At 45.8% G+C, this 17652-nt stretch overlaps 1 protein-coding gene across 1 annotated transcript; it reads right to left on the reverse strand.

The window, feature by feature from the left end:
* Nucleotides 1-236: 236 nt before the first annotated feature.
* Nucleotides 237-17641, reverse strand: LOC105924135 (serine protease 27). Its single transcript, XM_036148754.1, has 8 exons — nt 17552-17641; nt 17209-17467; nt 7517-7537; nt 7251-7410; nt 5408-5679; nt 4499-4653; nt 596-755; nt 237-328 (listed from the first exon to the last, which is right to left on the reverse strand). The coding sequence occupies exons 1-7, from the start codon at nt 17594-17596 to the stop codon at nt 639-641; spliced, it is 1029 nt and encodes a 342-aa protein (XP_036004647.1). The 5' UTR covers nt 17597-17641; the 3' UTR covers nt 237-328; nt 596-638.
* Between the last annotated feature and the right edge of the window lie 11 nt (nt 17642-17652).

Raw genomic sequence — 17652 nt, forward strand, 5'->3', positions numbered from 1 at the left:
GTTCAGCATAGTTTATTGCATTTTCTGATCATATGTGGGAGTTCTCTTAAACTCACCAAAAACTCCAGTGTTTCCCCAGCCAGTAACCCAGGATTTCACTCCACTGTAGAAGGTGCTGTTTGAGGCTGCCAGGCAGACCGGAGAGATGTAACTGGTGAAATTCACTGGTGTGAACAGCTTCAGGAGGGCGATGTCATTGTCAGGACCAAAATAGTAGTCAGGATGATAAATGATCCTTGATACCGTCCGAACGACTTCGTTTGGGTTGGATCCCTCCTGACTCTGCCGTCCCAGGTACACCTTGAGACCAGCTGGGTTGCTACCAATCCTGGTGAATAAGGAAATTAAGATATTTTAACATTGAAATTAAAGATTTATTGAAACACCAGTTTGAAAACTTTGTAAGCAAAGAACATTAAAGATTAGTTGTATATAAATATTTCAGATACTATTATACAAATGTTAATCAGTCAGGTTAATTTAGATATTTGAATTCTTCTACTTTGCTGTTTAAATGATGATATCTGTATGAGTTCATGAACTGATTAGCTATGCAGCTCTGAGGCTAGGAATTTTCTCCAGTTTTGTTGCTTACCAATTGACGCATTGAGCAGCAGTCAGCACCCACTGGTCGTTTATCAGAGATCCTCCACAGATGTGGCCAAAGATGTGCAGACTGACCTGCCAGGGCCAGCTGCCTGGAGGAGCTTCCTCTCCTCCAATAATCCTGGTGTTGAGTGATGGTTGACCACATACTGAAGAGAATGAAATAGGGATAATAGGAAACATCAGTTTTAGGTAGATTAATCCATGTGGAGAAGGCAGCGGAATATGTGTATATATATATATATATATATATATATATATATATATATATATATATATATATATATATATATATATATATATATACATACATATATATATATATATAATATTACACACAACAGAATATATAAAAGATAAAAGATAGAGAATAGAGAGAGACATAGAGAGAAGAATAATCTAAGGATAAAATGGAGAGATATGAGATAGATCATGTAGAGAGATATAAGATGATAGAGAGTAGACATACTACATATATGAAACATACATTATAGAACATAAACACCAGATATAATATAAACACATATATATATAATATATATCTAATATATATATAATATATATATATATATAATATATATAGATAGAATATATATATATATGATGCTCGTAATTAATAGGATTGTGTGTGTGTGTTTTTTTTCGAATCGAAATGCAGATAGGCCATTAATACAGCTAGAATTGATCATTACTATGGAGAGGCTGGTATTATTTATTGTTATTGTCATCATTATAATTTTAATGTCAAAACAACAGTCTTTCGCTCCTGTTTCATTATAATCCCATTATTATTATTATATAATCAATTATATATCCCAGTCAAGAGTTGAGCGGCCCAAGCAGCCACAACTAAAAATCTTCCCTCGAACCTGTCAAGGAGACAGAAGAAGATACTTTTCTAATGACTGGTAAAACACATATAAATGGCTTGAATTGAGTCTGATAACCAGAGTTGGAGACTATGGTTACCAGACTATGGTCTTTTCTGGGAAGTTATTTTTGCAAAAGTAATTATTATTTTTGTTTCAGACTAAGTAAAGGTATAACTGTTTCTTACACATACAGTATAACCTTGTAATCAAAATATGACTGTTGTTCCCTGTTTTCCCTGAAATTCCTGTTGCATAAATAAAGATATAATTTCTGTTCTTGCTTTTATTTTTATCTGCCAGTATCTGTTTTTCCCCAGTAGTTTTCAATAAATGAATAAATTTACACCTTCCTGTAATCCTACATGACTACACAATACAAAGCAATTATTGTTCAACTCAAAATGTTAACTGTACTGTTATTAGTCTGTGTCTATGCACATTAGATCATTAGTAACATTAAAAATCACACAATAAACCAAAATATATTAATAGGTGTTTACTTAAGTCTTTCTGCTAGTTTTCTACAGGCAGCTTTACTACAACCGTAGAATAAAATCCTGAAATTATGGCTTTTAGTTTCAGAGTGCCACCCCAACAGTTTTAAGTGGCCCCAGCTGGCCACCCCTATGAAAAATCTCTGGAGGCGCCCCTGGGGAAGCCCAGAGACAGAGGGGAGACAGAGACAGTGCAGACAGGCAGGTGGTCGAACCGTGGGTTTCGAGTACTTTCCATTTATGCGATCTCTGCTCTGTTTCTCAATAAAGGTGCTGGAACTTCATCAACCCACCGTTTCTTTTTTCAATAACTCTAGGAAGTCAGTTCTTGTTTAGAATTCCAACAACACCAAATAAATTTAAATATCAGCATTAACTTTTATTTTTGCTAAATTCTTTCATGAGAGGTACTGACCTTCAGATATGTTTATTGTCGAGGTGACAACAGGTGATTCACAGGAAGAGTTGTGGACATCTTCTGTCCCGTTTGACACATAGGCGAGAAAGCCCGGCTGGGTTCCGTTGATTTGGCTTTTGATCCAGTTCTCAAACTGGGACACTTTTGCATAGACTGTTGGGAGGTTTGGTTCAGAACAACCAGCAGCAAAACTCACAATTCCAGCCTGAATCCATTGATCCCCCTGCTTGCTCACTAGTGGACCTCCAGAATCTCCCTTCAGGATCAGAAACATTTTGTTCAAAGCAGGTTCAAAGCAGGCGGCTCGGCTGGTCGCCAAGGCAAAAACTCGGGCGTGGGAAGAGTTCGGAGAGGCCATGGAGAAAGACTTTTGTATGGCTTCGAAGCGATTCTGGTCCACTATCCGGCGTCTCAGGAGGGGGAAGCAGTGCAGTACCAACACTGTTTACAGTGGGGGTGGTGTGCTGCTGACCTCGACTAGGGACGTCGTGTTTCGGTGGGCGGAATACGTCGAAGACCTCCTTAATCCTAACAAAACACGTCTTCTGTTGCAGAAGCAGAGCCTGGGTCAGGTTCTCCCATTTCTGGTGCTGAGGTTGCCGAGGTTGTTAAAAAGCTCCTCGTGGCAAGGCCCCGGGGGTGGATGAGATTCGCCCTGAGTACCTTAAGGCTCTGGATGTTGTGGGGCTGTGTTGGTTAACGCGGCTCTGCAACATTGCGTGGACATCGGGGGCAGTTCCCCTGGATTGGCAGACTGGGGTGGTGGTTCCCCTATTTAAAAAGGGGGACCGGAGGGTGTGTTCCAACTACAGAGGGAATCACACTCTTAAGCCTCCCTGGTAAGGTCTATTCAGGGGTTCTGGAAAGGAGGGTCCGTCGGATAGTCGAATCTCGGATTCAGGAAGAGCAGTGTGGTTTTCGTCCTGGCCGTGGAACACTGGACCAACTCTACACCCTCAGCAGGATTCTGGAGGGGGCATGGGAGTTTGCCCAACCAGTCTACATGTGCTTTGTGGATCTGGAGAAGGCATTCGACCATGTCCCCCGAGGGATCCGGTGTCAGAGTCTGGTCCGCATTGCCGGCAGTAAGTCGGACTCGTTTCCAGTGAGAGTTGGACTCCGCCAAGGTTGCCCTTTGTCACCGAATCTGTTCATAACTTTTATGGACAGTATTTCTAGGCGCAGCCAAGGTGTTGAGGGGATCCATTTTGGTGGCCTTAGGATTGCGTCTCTGCTATTCGCGGATGACGTGGTCCTATTGGCTTCATCAGTGCGTGATCTACAGCTCTCACTGGAGCGGTTCGCAGCCGAGTGCGAAGCGGCCGGGATGAGAATCAGTGCCTCCAAATCCGAGACCATGGTCTTGAACCGGAAAAGGGTAGAGTGCCTTCTCCGGGTTGGGGAGGATGTGCTGCCCCTAGTGGAGGAGTTCAAGTATCTTGGGGTCTTGTTCACGAATGAGGGGAAGATGGAGCGGGAGATCGACAGGCGGATTGGTGCAGCGTCTGCTGTGAAGCGGGCGCTGTACCGATCCGTTGTGGTGAAGAGAGAGCTGAGCCAAAAGGCGAAGCTCTCGATTTACCGGTCGATCTACGTTCCTACCCTCATCTATGGTCACGAGCTGTGGGTCGTGACCGAAAGAACGAGATCCCGGATACAAGCAGCTGAAATGAGTTTTCTCCATAGTGTGTCTGGGCTCTCCCTTAGAGATAGGGTGAGGAGCTCAGTCATCCGGGGAGGACTCAGAGTAGAGCCGCTGCTCCTCCACGTCGAGAGGAGCCAGTTGAGGTGGCTCGGGCATCTGGTCAGGATGCCTCCTGGACGCCTCCCTGGTGAGGTGTTCCGGGCACGTCCCACCGGGAGGAGGCCCAGAGGGAGACCCAGGACACGCTGGAGGGACTATGTCTCCCGGCTGGCCTGGGAACGCCTTGGGATTCCTCCTGAGGAGCTGGCCCAAGTGGCCGGGGAGAGGGACGTCTGGGCCTCCCTACTGAAGCTGCTACCCCCGCAACCCGACCCCGGATAAGCGGAAGAAGACGGACGGACGGACAGGTGAGGAAAAAAAACAAGTGCATATTGCAAAACATGACCAAAATAGTTAAACATACCTGACAGGTTCCCTTCCCTCCTTCCCGAAACCCAGCACATATCATGTTGTCAGTAATCACGTCTTCATCTATTGCACGATAATCACATTTGCATTGGCTGCTTCCCACAACCTGCACGTCCACTTCCGAAAGGTTTCCTGGTGAAGGAAGAGGCTCTAAAAAGGAAGATTTCAGCCAGTTACCAAAAACAACAAACTACATCCTGGCAAACTACATGTCTATATTTGTGATAGTAGGACAAAAAACATTGTTCCTCAATGCATTGCTAACAACAGGTTAGCGTGTCTATAGCATCTAAAGGCCCAGTTCCATTGGTTCATTTTATTGGTGCACTGCACAGCTCCGCTTACTTCAGAGTGTTTCTGGTGCAGTTTACTTTTTCAGTGCCAACTTGGTTTGCTCCGACTCTGCTGAAGAGCAAGGTCAACCCAAGCTGACTCAAGCAGAGTTTTTAGTGAACCCACCTCTTTTCTTGCAGATTTAATTACAGTGTAAAAAGTTGCAAACAGGTTGTGGGCCAGGGCAAAAGCCACCCCCACGAAGTGTTTCCCTCTTCCTGGGCTGTTGAATCACAGAATGAGTGAGGATACACCGAGTAGGGAGGGGGTAAGCCAGGCGACCCAAAAAGAGTAGGTTCGATGAACTGCACCTTAATAGTTGGGCTTTGGAGTTTTTTTTATTTTATTCACTGTGTGAGGTGATAAACCTGGGTCCTCGTTTTGCTGTTGTGATGTGTGCTACCTGGTGGTTGACCCATTAATATTTAATTTTTTTCAGAAAAATGCCCTATTTAGATAAAACAGAACATGCTTTAGTTATGTGATTTATAGCATATCTACACAGAGTTTTTCAGCACCATCTTTTGCTTTCACTGCAATTTTAATGAGATTCAATTGATTTTCAACTCACCCCCAAATCCAATGTTGCCCCAGCCAGTAACCCAGGAGTCAAGCCCGCTGTGAAAGGTGCTGTTGTAGGCTGCCAGGCAAATAGGTGAGATATAGCTAGTGAACTTCACTGGTTCAGACATCTTGAGGAGGGCGATGTCATTGTTGAAAATGGGTGAGTTGTAGTCAGGATGAATAATGATCTGTGATACTGTCCGGGAGACTTCGTTTGGGTTAGATCCGTTCTGAACCTCACGGCCCAGATACACCGTCAGATAAGCAGGGCTATAGATCCTGTTTGATTAGACAGACAAAAGTAACATGAAATAACTTAAAACAACCTAAAACAATGTGTTTCTGAATTCTGTAAGAGATGGTATGTACTTTGAATCCGCAGAACATTAAATCTGATTTGTTAATTTCATGCTTAAAATACCGTATTTTCCGGACTATAAGTCGCAGTTTTTTTTTCATAGTTTGGCCGGGGGTGCGACTTATACTCTGGAGCGACTTATGTGTGAAATTATTACACATTTTTACCGGTATATCATTACACCTGTTATTTTCACACCAAACCGCAAGAGGGCGCTCTAGGCCTGCGTTGAATCAGACGTAAGCAACGTAGAAGCAGAAGTGCCGCAGCTTCTACCTCCGGAGTTAACGGAGTTATTTGAAAGTGACAACTAGGATGAAGATTTCACTGGATTTTAGTTATTTGGAGTGACACGGACGCTTTGGTTAACTTCTTCGCATGTTATTTATGCTATAGTTATCTGAATAGCTTTTAATATGTTATGTTAACACACCAGGCACATCTCAGTTGTGTCATGTAGCGTAAGCTAACCGTACAAGTATTCAGCCTGTTGTTGCCTCCGTTCTATTTTTATTTAAAATTGCCTTTCAAGATGACATGTCTGTTCTTGATGTTGTATATTATCAAATACATTTTCCCCAAAAATACGACTTATACTCCAGTGCCACTTATATATGTTTTTTTCCTTCTTTATTATGCATTTTATGGCTGGTGCGACTTGTACTCTGGAGCAACTTATAGTCCGGAAAATACGGACTATAAGTCGTATTTTCGTATAAGTAGAATTGTTTCTCTGCGAGGAAAACCCCATTATCTCTAACCTGCAGCTCTAGACTCCGAAGTGGCTCCTTAGAGCTTCCATAAACACCCTTAATAACAATACCTTTGTTTGTCAAATGATGACCAATGTTACCGCCACCACCATCCCATTTCTACCCTGCAATGGGATGGTGCTTGTGTCTAATGGTCATTACCCCAGCTGTCCAAATGAGAGGTGGAGTTCACCATGGACAATTTAATCACTGGACAGCATAGAGACACACACAAACAAACAACCATCACACACACTCTCTGAACTAAGGCCAATTTAAAGAGACCATTTAACCGGCCAGTCATGTTTTTGGACTGAGGAAGAAAGCTGGAGTACCTGGAGAGAAGCAACTCATCCACATGGAGAACATACAGAGATACCCCGGGCTGGGATTTGAAAACAAGATCTTTTTGCTGCATGGCAAGAGTAATACATTTTTAGATCTATTTCTCTTTTCATTCATTTGGAAATTATGGCTTTTTTATCTACATAATTTAATCCCAGGAGAAAAAAAAAAGTTTCTTAAACCTAAAAAGAAATAAAATGATGGTTCTTTAAAAATGACAACTTTCTTACAGAAGATTTTTGTCAAACATAACAAATTATCTTTTTTCAAAATCTAGGTTACAGCTTTGGTTATAAAGGGCACTTCTCACATATCAGCTCCTTCTTCACCACCTTTTTTTACTCATCAGTCATCTAGCTCTAAGGTGAGGCATCTTCTCTTGTCTTATTGCTTACCCTTGGAGGCAGTGAGCAGCAGTCAGGACCCACTGGTCAGTAATCAGAGATCCTCCACAGAAGTGTTCAAAGTTGTGCAGACTGACCTGCCAGGGCCAGGTGCCTGGAGGAGCGTCCTCTCCTCCAACAATCCTGGTGTTGAGCGGTGCCAGACCACACTCTGACATAAGATTAAATTAAAATAATTATCTTTCAGCTCTGTGTGCACTGATAAAAACACATATATAATATTAAAGTAAATTAAAAGCAGAAAGGCTTTAACTTACCAGATAGGTATGTCACATGCTCTGAAAAATAAATGTGAAAAGATATTTAAAAATAGGAAATTACTTGTAATATTTACAATGTTTTGCTCTTAACATTTGTCCTTATAGAGTGCCTGTAAAATGCATACCCAAATTATTTGGTGCCATTTAAAAGAAGAGAAACTGGCAGGCATGTTAGCTGAGTGTTTGTAAGAATTGTTCTTGACTAATTTGATTAATATTATTGATTATTTTAAAATAGTAGCCTGTGTACTTCATGACCTTCCCCGGGCTGCCAGACCTTTAAGGGTTAAACAGTTTAGGTGTTGTGGTTTGTCTGGTTTGGTCCCTTTGCTCAGTTTAAAACTGCGGAACTTTCGTCATGGTTTAATTCCACCTGTCAGACTCTTTTTGACTCTGTTGCTCCAATGAAATCCAAGTCATTGTCCCTCCTTCCCTGCAGTGGATTGCTTCACCCAGTTCACCTGTGCCTTGTTATACGCCATTGTTTCCCTCTGTCTCTTCCCCTTTGAATTCAACTCACACTGTCAGACACATTGACTCATTCTGAATACCCTTAATAACTACACTTAGCTTCTGCTCCTTAACCATGCTGTGTTCCTGGTTCCTGTAAGCCTGTTATCCTGTAAGCCTGTACGTTAAGTTAATAAATTGCATTGAACTCATCATGCAACCCCCGAGCTCTTGTCTGCACTTCAGTCCAGCTCCTGTAAACCTGACAATATAAAAGGCTATATGCAGGGCAGTCAAACTTTTTTACAGTAGCAGGCCGCACACTATTAAGTAGGAGGGTGCACTTATGCCGGTGCCCGAGCCTCGAAGGGGAGAATTTTGAAAAATAGACTCTCCCTGATATATTTTGGAAGCTTTCAAGACAGGTGATTATTTAAAGAATATAGTCAGTGTGCATGTGTCAAATTCAATAAAAGGCAAAAAATGTGAATGATCAATTCTTCAAAAACATTTCTTTTTTATCATTATTCTTAAAACATTATTTTTTCACATGATGTTATCATCATGTTTTAACAAGGTAAGGTAATCTCCATTTGCATAAAAGTTGTTTAATTTGAATTACTAACACCACATAAAACAGATCAGATTAGGTGAGGTCTATTCATCTTATTATTATTATTCACAGTTCTGTTCTAAAAACGATCATAACATTTCTTAACGAACAAAGTCGAATTGTTATGATAAAAATACAGGGTTGGAATTTGAAATTGAATTTACATGTTGAATTTATTTCAGTCATATCGCTCTTTTCGAAATCTCTTATCTCAGTTTAATTTCACTTGCACTTATTACACACACATGATATCATATCATCGGCGAGGATTCTAGAGACGAACACAAAATGCATCCCCTGAAAAACTTTGATAATTTGCTGCTGTAATATTATATTTTATTATATGTAATATTGTAGCGATTAGAGGGTGCTGTTATGTTGTTATGTGTTGTGGTTCATTTCACTTAGGCATTCCTGGTTGCTGGGGACAGCTAACCGTCTGAGGGGGGGCAATGTAGCGATTAGAGGGTGCTGTTATGTTGTTATGTGTTTTCCCATGAGGCTTAGCGGCAGAGAAGAGGGAGCGAACCGTGAGCGAAAAGGCTATCTGTTCGAATGAAAAGACCTGTGTGTTCCGCCATTAAACGGAATGTTCTGGCTACCCGACCCTGTGTGTGTTTTCGTTGAGCCCTCAACAGAGGTTACATTGGTGTCAGAAGTGGGATGCTAAAAATTACATCATTACAGAACATTGAACGGCTGCTAGCCGAACTGGAAGAAGAACTCGCTTTCACAGAGGAGCAGCCTGGCTCGGAAAGACGGAAAAGAAGAAGCAAATTGCCTTTGTTAAGGCAGACGGCGGAGCAAAGCGCGAGGGACACTCGAGACAGCAGCAGCCGACCGGATGGAGCAAGCGCTGTCCGTGAGCGGCCTTTGTCGAGGCTGGCGGGTGCCCCCGTCCCTGCTTCCCCGCCTACCATCGGAAGGCAAGAGTCGGAGGAGAGGATTGCTAGGGAGGAGGTTCCCCGACGGCGTCACCTTCCAACTCTACCCAAGCTCCCGCGTTATAATGGGGAGACAGCACTGGATGGTTACCTTGTCCAGGTGGAGATGGCTGCCGAACTGGGTGGCTGGTCCCCAGAGGAGACAGCGCTTCAAGTCGCCTTGAGCTTAGAGGGGGGTGCCCTACAAGTACTGTCTGACCTACGCCAAGAAGAACGCCACAGTTGGCCGTTGATCCAGGAAGCTCTTCGGAGGTGTTTCGGCAGAAGGATTTATGCCGAGCATGCAAGGGAACAGCTGATAAATCGCCGGCGCCTGGATAGTGAGTCCCTAGGCTCTTATGCAGCTGACATTCTGCTACAAACGCGACAAGGTTACCCTGATCTGGAGAAAGCAATACAGGAGAAACTTGCTCTCCAAGCCTTCATTAGGGGACTTCGGCCAGCCAGACTTCGTGAACATATCAGTGTCCACTCTCATAACAGCTGGGCAGCGGTGCTGGAGGAGGCAGAGAGGGTAGAGCCTATTCTAAGCGTCAAGAATACTGCTCCAGGGGTGAGGCTGTATGCAAACCAAGCTTGTACTGAGAGCGATGATGAGGATAACCTGAGACAAGCAACAGCTGTCCAACCGCGAGCACCATCCGGGGGTCGGCGACGAAGAAGACCAGAGTGCTACCGTTGTGGAGAGCTGGGGCATCTGGCTCGTGATTGTCCCGCACCAGCTCCACGTAAAGGAGACTTACAGCCTCCTTTAAACTGATTGGGGGTGGTACTGGAGGGGGCCTGCCACCACCAGAATACACCCCTACAACTGAAAATGCAATGCGGTTGGGGCGACTGGGCAGCCCACATGGACTATATGTGAACATTATGCTAAATGGTGTTGCCCTCTGTGCTCTGATAGACACTGGCTCCACGGCCTCCTTGGTTCGACCGGGCATACTGCCTGGGACAGAGGCACCAAGTCCTAGAGGATGGTCCCTAACTAAGAAATACATCACCACGGCCACTGGGGAGCGCTCAAGGATGAAAGGCTGGCGGGTCCTTGATGTGGAGGTGGAGGGTCAGAAAAGTCAACACATGTTTTGGCTGGCGAAAATCCAGGACCCCTGTATTATTGGATTGGACTTGCTGGCGGCGTGGGGGGGCATAATAGATGTTACTTCAGCCACGCTCCGAGTGGGCCACAAAGCCGTTCAACTTCACTCCCAATGTCAAGAGAAGGTGCAACAGGTTAATGCACCAACACTAGCAGAAGACCGCAACAGGGCTCCTCAAAGACCACTGGATGACTTGGTGGAGACGGAGGAGGCACATGCAGAACTGCCATCAGAGGAGACAAGGCAGGCTGTACGGGAGCTGTGCCTGCGAAGCTGTGGAGGACTGGATCAGGAGCAGAGTGAACGGTTACAGGACCTGCTGGAGGCCTACATTGACATTTTTGCTGCTAAGGATGAGGAGTGTACTCGCACTAATCTGGTACAGCACGACATCGACACTGGAGAAACGAGACCTATCCGTCTACGGCCCCACCGTCTGCCCTTTTCAAGGCGGGCTGTGGCAGAGAAGAAGATCGAAGAGATGCTAAAGGCTGATGTCATAGAGCCCTCCAATAGTCCCTGGGCCGCACCGGTAGTGCTGGTGGGAAAGAAAGACAAAGACTGGCGGTTCTGTGTTGACTACCGACGACTGAATGAAAACACCCGCAAGGACTCCTACCCCCTCCCACGCATTGACGATACGCTGGACTACATTGCTGGGTCCAGTTGGTTCAGTTCCCTTGACCCCCGCAGCGGTTATTGGCAAGTGGAACTGTCTCCAGAAGCTCGCCCAAAGACAGCATTCACCATTGGTCAGGGACTGTGGCAATTTAAGGTGATGCCTTTTGGTCTCTGCAACGCCCCAGCTACCTTTGAACGCCTCATGGAAAGGGTGTTGGCCCATATTCCACGAAGCCGCTGTGCGGTCTACCTGGATGATCTTCTGGTGCACGCAGACAGTTTTGAGGCTGCCCTGGCCAACCTTCAGGAAGTGTTTGATGCCATTCGCCAGGCTAACCTGCGACTTCACCCACGGAAGTGTCACCTGCTCCGGAGAGAGACCACTTTTCTGGGCCACATCATCAGTGCAGCCGGAGTATCTACAGACCCAGACAAGGTCAGTGCAGTGAGAAATTGGCCAGAGCCTCGGGACACTAAGGAGCTGCGTAGCTTCTTGGGGCTAGCCTCCTATTACCGGAGATTTGTAAAGGACTTTGCCACTCTCGCCAGCCCCCTGCATCGGCTGACCCAAAAGGGACAAACTTTCCACTGGGATGAAGACTGTGCTGCTGCCTTCTCTGCCCTCAGGATGGCACTGGTGGGGGCCCCAGTACTGCAGTATCCTGACCCAAACCAACCCTTCATTCTGGATACTGATGCCAGTGATGGAGGCATTGGGGCGGTGCTCTCGCAAGGGGGAGAGACAGGAGAACGGGTTGTTGCTTATTACAGCCGCACCCTCAGCCGGGCAGAAAGGAACTATTGTGTCACCCGGCGGGAGTTGCTGGCTGTTGTCCAGTTCGACACTTCCGCCACTACCTCTATGGGAGGAAGTTTCTTCTTCGCACTGACCATGCATCCCTGACCTGGTTGCTGAATTTCAAAGAGCCAGAGGGGCAACTAGCACGGTGGTTGGAGGCACTGCAGGATTACAACTTCCAAATCGTTCACCGGGCTGGTCGGCTTCATGGCAATGCTGATGCCCTGTCCCGCCGGCCGTGTGCAACAGGAATTGGCTGTAAGCAGTGTCAACGGGTGGAAGGACGTGAGTCAATGGGCCCCCAGACCGTGGCTCTACAAGTCATCAGCAAAAACCCACAACATCCTAGGTGTCTCAGGGTGACCGAAGGGTCTGTGGATGGTGTGGAAGTTATGGAGGCCGAACAACTGCAGGAGGAACAAGATCGGGACCCTGTTCTCGCTCGGATCAAGCAGTGGGTGGAGGCTGGCCAGCGGCCCACCTGGGAGGTGATAGCAGCTCTAGATCCAGAGACTAAGGCACTGTACTCCCAGTGGTCCACCATTTGCTGCCACGGTGGGCTCCTTTATCGACAGTGGCAAGCTCCAGCAGCACAGCGTGACGTTCTTCAGTTGCTGGTGCCCAAACAATTGCGGGCCAAGGTGCTCCAGATGGTCCATGGCTCTGTGGGGGCAGGTCACTTTGGAGTCGCTAAGACACTGCAATGCCTCCGGTCGAGATTCCATTGGCCCGGCTGCCGCCAAGATGTGGAGCTCCATGTCCATTGTTGTGATGCTTGCACAGCAAAGAAAGGGCCAACCCAGCGCTCACATGCCCCCTTGCAGCAGTACCAGGTGGGTGCTCCAATGGAACGAGTGGGTGTGGATGTACTAGGCCCATTTCCTGTGACGGAAAGAGGGAACCGCTACATCCTAGTTGCCATGGACTATTTCACTAAGTGGCCGGAGGCATATGCCATCCCCGACCAGAGCGCTGCCACCACGGCTGCAAGACTGGTGAGCGAGATGTTCTGTCGGTTCGGTGCCCCCGAGGAGCTGCACAGTGATCAGGGCCGGAACTTTGAGGCGGAGGTGTTTGGCGAGGTCTGCCGGAGGCTTGGCAACAAGAAGACACGAACCACGCCACTTCACCCTCAAAGCGATGGGCTGGTTGAGCGGTTCAACCGGACCTTGTCCACCCAGCTGGCTATTCTGGTGGATAAACGGCAACATGACTGGGATCTACACCTGCCTGTCATCTTGTGGGCTTATCGGACAGCGGTCCAGGAGTCTACTCACTGCACCCCTGCCTTGCTGATGTTTGGCCATGAACTACGCACCCCAGTGGACTTGGTGTTTGGACCACCCCCCGGAACGGAGCAACCTGTTGGGCCAGGGCTGCGCTACATCTGTGATTTAAAGCAGCATCTGCGGGTTGCTCATGAACTGGCTCGGGAGTGCCTAACTGCAGCCGGACTCAAGCAGAAGCGGGCCTATGATTCGCGCTGTCAGGAGAGGAACTTCGAGCCTGGGGACAAGGTTTGGGTGTTTTGCCCTGAACGGAAAAAAGGACTGTCCCCAAAGCTCACCAGTCAGTGGGCTGGGCCATCTGTGGTGATTCACAGGCTTTCTGATGTGGTGTACCGGGTGCGGCTGCGCAAGAGGGGCCGGCTGGTGGTTCTTCACCGGGACCGTTTGGCCCCATATCAGCCAGGCAAACCTGCGGTGGGCGAGCTGGAGACGGACCCTCTGCCAGTGGTTTCTCCTACGCCTCAAGTTGTCATGGGTGAGTCCCGGCGCGCTAACCCCAGACAACGGCGCCTTCCTGCACGGTTCAGAGACTTTGTAGTTAATTCGTAATGGATTAAGAGTTCTGTTGTTGTACAATGTTGTGGTTCATTTCACTTAGGCATTCCTGGTTGCTGGGGACAGCTAACCATCTGAGGGGGGGCAATGTAGCGATTAGAGGGTGCTGTTATGTTGTTATGTGTTTTCCCATGAGGCTTAGCGGCAGAGAAGAGGGAGCGAACCGTGAGCGAAAAGGCTATCTGTTCGAATGAAAAGACCTGTGTGTTCCGCCATTAAACGGACTGTTCTGGCTACCCGACCCTGTGTGTGTTTTCGTTGAGCCCTCAACAGAGGTTACAGTATTATAGATTTTTCAGAATAAAAAGCTAACAGATGTGCATAATCAAAAAATATCAGAAATACAATTATAGAGAATTCAGTATTGTAAGAAAGCCCACGCTGTTTCTGGATAAATAGATTATTGTTTGAGTTAAGTTCTATTCCGTTTTATGCCTCTTTCCTTGTAAGTTTGAAATGTCCCATGCTCCTGAATGCACCATAGCTTTCTGACGCTCGTGAATGCATCACACTGGTCTATGAACGCGGTTGCTGTGCACGTTTTATCTTCCGCTTAAAAAGCTTTGCAGTTTCAAAACTCACGTCGGCTCTCACGGTTTTATTGCACTTTTCGGCATAACACCGGTCTGTGTTTTGATCGGAAAAGTAGGATCTCGGTTGGAACAAGGAACCCAATCACTCGTTAATGTTGCTCTCAGTGGAGACAGATGCTAAGCTGATTTTTGGGATGTATAATCGGGGAAAAGTAGGCGGCGACAGGAGCTGCTACAGACGGCGATTTGCCGCCGTTGACCGGCTACTTTTGACTGCCCTGCTATATGTCATCCTCTGTCCCAGTATCAAGTGGGGAACCTCAGGGCTCAGTCTACAGCCCCCTTCTGCCGCTCCCCCGCTCCCTCCCCCCGCAAACACCTGTGGATGCGTTCAGAACTGTGGCGTCGGTTGATAAACTTTCCATCATATCAAGGACAAATGGTCTCTGGACAGCGTCCATGGACAAACTGCACACACTAACTCACACACACAACTGATGCTCATTGCTACATGGGACTCACATGTGACATCTAATGCCTCCAATGTAACCCTCTTCTGAAATGTTGTCTCGTCATATGTGCTTTTCTTGTGCTGTTTTTTCACAAACTGTACCCTGTTAAGGATAAAGTGTGAAATATGCCTCTTTTTCTTCTCGCTCCCTAAATGTGGCTCCTATCTTTCCACAGAGTTAAAGGCAGCACCCTAAGGAAACTGCGTCACGGCTGGGTCCTTGGCAGTCAAAGGAATGCGCCTAACGGCTGCGTTCCTTTGGCTTGCAAGGCCTCAGTCAACCGTTCCCCCCAAATGTATGTGATGTATGTGATGGACTGTTGTACTGAAACTGTAATTTCGATTACAATGCAAATTGTAGTTGACAATAAATATTGATTGATTGATTATTTTTGTAATGTATTTCCTTCCTGTTGGTACCATGGTGGAACCATGGTGTGCTCTTCCATCGTTATGCTGATGATAGTCAGATTTACATCTCACTTAAAAAGAAGGACCGACAGTCTGCCAATTCACTACTAAAATGTCTCAATGACTTAAAAGCTTGGATTATCTTTTTAAATTTTAATGAGAGTAAGACAGAAGTCATGTTTTTTTGGTGCCACAGCAGACTCCTTTTATTGAGATAGGTTATTTGTCCCAATTTAAAAAAGCTTTTATTCCTAACCTTGGGCTTAATGTGGATGCTGACCTTAAATTTGACAGTCAGATAAGGGCAGTTGTGAAGTCCAGCTTCTACCAGTTAAGGAATTTGGCTAAAATAACGCCAATTCTCTCCAGGAAGGACTTTGACAGTAATCCATGCCTTTGTCAAAACTCGGCTGGACTACTGTAATCCACTTTATGTGGGGGTTAGTGGCTTCTATATTGCCCAGCTACAGAGAATGCAAAATGCAGCGGTACGTCTTTCATCTGGCGCACACAATGATGAATACATCAGGGACCCGAAGCGCCCCTGGGGCCTCGGGTCCCTCGTGCCCATGACTAGATCTCCTCCGTCATAGGTGGCTGCCGCCGGAGCCCACAGGCTCATTCCTTCAGTTCCGGGGACTTTGCCGTTGTGGCTGTTGAGGAGTTTATTGGGCCCATCTCTGCTCTTCCCTCAGATGGGGGAGGCAGCTTTCCTTGTGTTGACCCCTCTTGGGCACCAGGTTCCCCTGGCGTCTGCCTTAGTGCTCTGTGGGGCACGTCTATAGATTTAGCACCTCACAACCACTATTGAGCATTTTTGTTATGAATAAACCTCACATACACAGGCGCACTCTCCCAAACACCTACAGGTGCTTCGATTCAGGTACTTCTATACAGAAAGCCCCTATTAGTATGTTTAGCTGTTAGCTGTTTATACATTTTGTATTAAATAATACTGTATATTTTTCAGTGATGTTATCAAGGCATTGGTTGTTTGTACCTGTAATATTTTATCGATTGGTTTTGCTGTTCTTTCTCTATTTCTCTTTGGAAGCACTACAACGTAGTATTATTAGTAGAAGCAGCCTCAGATGATGTTGTTCTCTCCCTTTCCTCTCCTTTTTTCACCTTTTCTCCCTTTTAGCATTTTTTCTTTGGTCTACATGAAATAGTCACAGCATAAATTCTAATAAAGCTTCTTGCATATATATAATCAAGCAGAGCACTATGGCAAAAGCAGTAAGGCTCCACTTGTGAACGTAAAATCTGTTGGGCTCTTTTTGGCATTAAGACAACAATTCTTATTGCCACAAAAAAAGGAAAAAATTTAGGTTCACTTTACTGGCTTTGCATACATTTAATGATTCATTTATAAGTTCTTCTATTTGTTTTTAAACCTCTTCATGGCCTTGCCCCTTGCTACCTTTCTGATCTGCTGCACCATTATACACCATTCCGCTACCTTAGGTCAGCTATCAGCTGCATAAAACAAAACGGAGGTTTAGGGGACACCTTGCCTTTGATGTAGCAGGTCCTAAAATGTGGAATGGGCTAAAACAAGACAGGCTACATCACTGTCTGATTTTAAATCTATTCTTAAAAATAATTTATTTGCCTTGGCCTTTGACATGTGAGTAGTTGATATTAGTGTCTGCTTATTTTATTATTGTTTTAATGCATGGCTGCTAATGTATTTTAATTATATTCCATTTCTGTATTTTATGCTTGTTTCCTTACAATGTCATTTTTAATGTTTTATGTGTTTTTATGTAATTTGTACAGTACTTTGGTCCCTTTGGTAATTAAAAGTGCTTTATAAATAAATTGGATTGGATTCAGTAGATGAAAACTACAGGCACTCACGTTCAGGTGGAGTTGGTGTTGCCAAAGTTGTTGGAGTTTTAGTGGTAACATTGAGGTCACCGCCAATCCCACTGGATGTGAAGCTAATGAAGCCCGGCTGGTTGGTGTTGATCACACCGTTGATCCAGCTCTCATACTGGGATACTCTGGTGTAGACTCCTGGGAAATTTGGCTTAGCACATCCTTTTCCAAAACTTACAATTCCTGCTTGAATCCAGCGGTCACCCTGCTTGCTCACCATTGGACCTCCTGAATCCCCCTTAAAGACCAGAAACACGTCTTTTAGATGCGATAAGAACTAATGTCTGCAGACAATAACAAACTGAGGTAAATAGATGATCACCTGACAGGAATCCTTGCCTCCCTCTAGTAACCCGGCACATATCATGTTGTCAGTAATGCTGCTCTCTCCGTAGCTAGACTTGCACTGACTGTTCCCCACAA

The sequence above is a fragment of the Fundulus heteroclitus genome, chromosome 16 (assembly GCF_011125445.2).
Source record: "Fundulus heteroclitus isolate FHET01 chromosome 16, MU-UCD_Fhet_4.1, whole genome shotgun sequence".
NCBI lineage: Eukaryota > Metazoa > Chordata > Actinopteri > Cyprinodontiformes > Fundulidae > Fundulus > Fundulus heteroclitus.

Excerpts from the sequence above, each read along its gene's own strand:
- LOC105924135 (XM_036148754.1), bottom strand. The coding sequence starts at position 17,596 with ATGATATGTGCCGGGTTACTAGAGGGAGGCAAGGATTCCTGTCAG. Across the intron at positions 4,654-5,407 it reads GGGCAACATTGGATTTGGGG|AGCCTCTTCCTTCACCAGGA; the intron begins GTGAGTTGAAAA and ends CTTCCTTTTTAG. Across the intron at positions 756-4,498 it reads GAGGGAAGGGAACCTGTCAG|TATGTGGTCAACCATCACTC; the intron begins GTATGTTTAACT and ends CATTCTCTTCAG.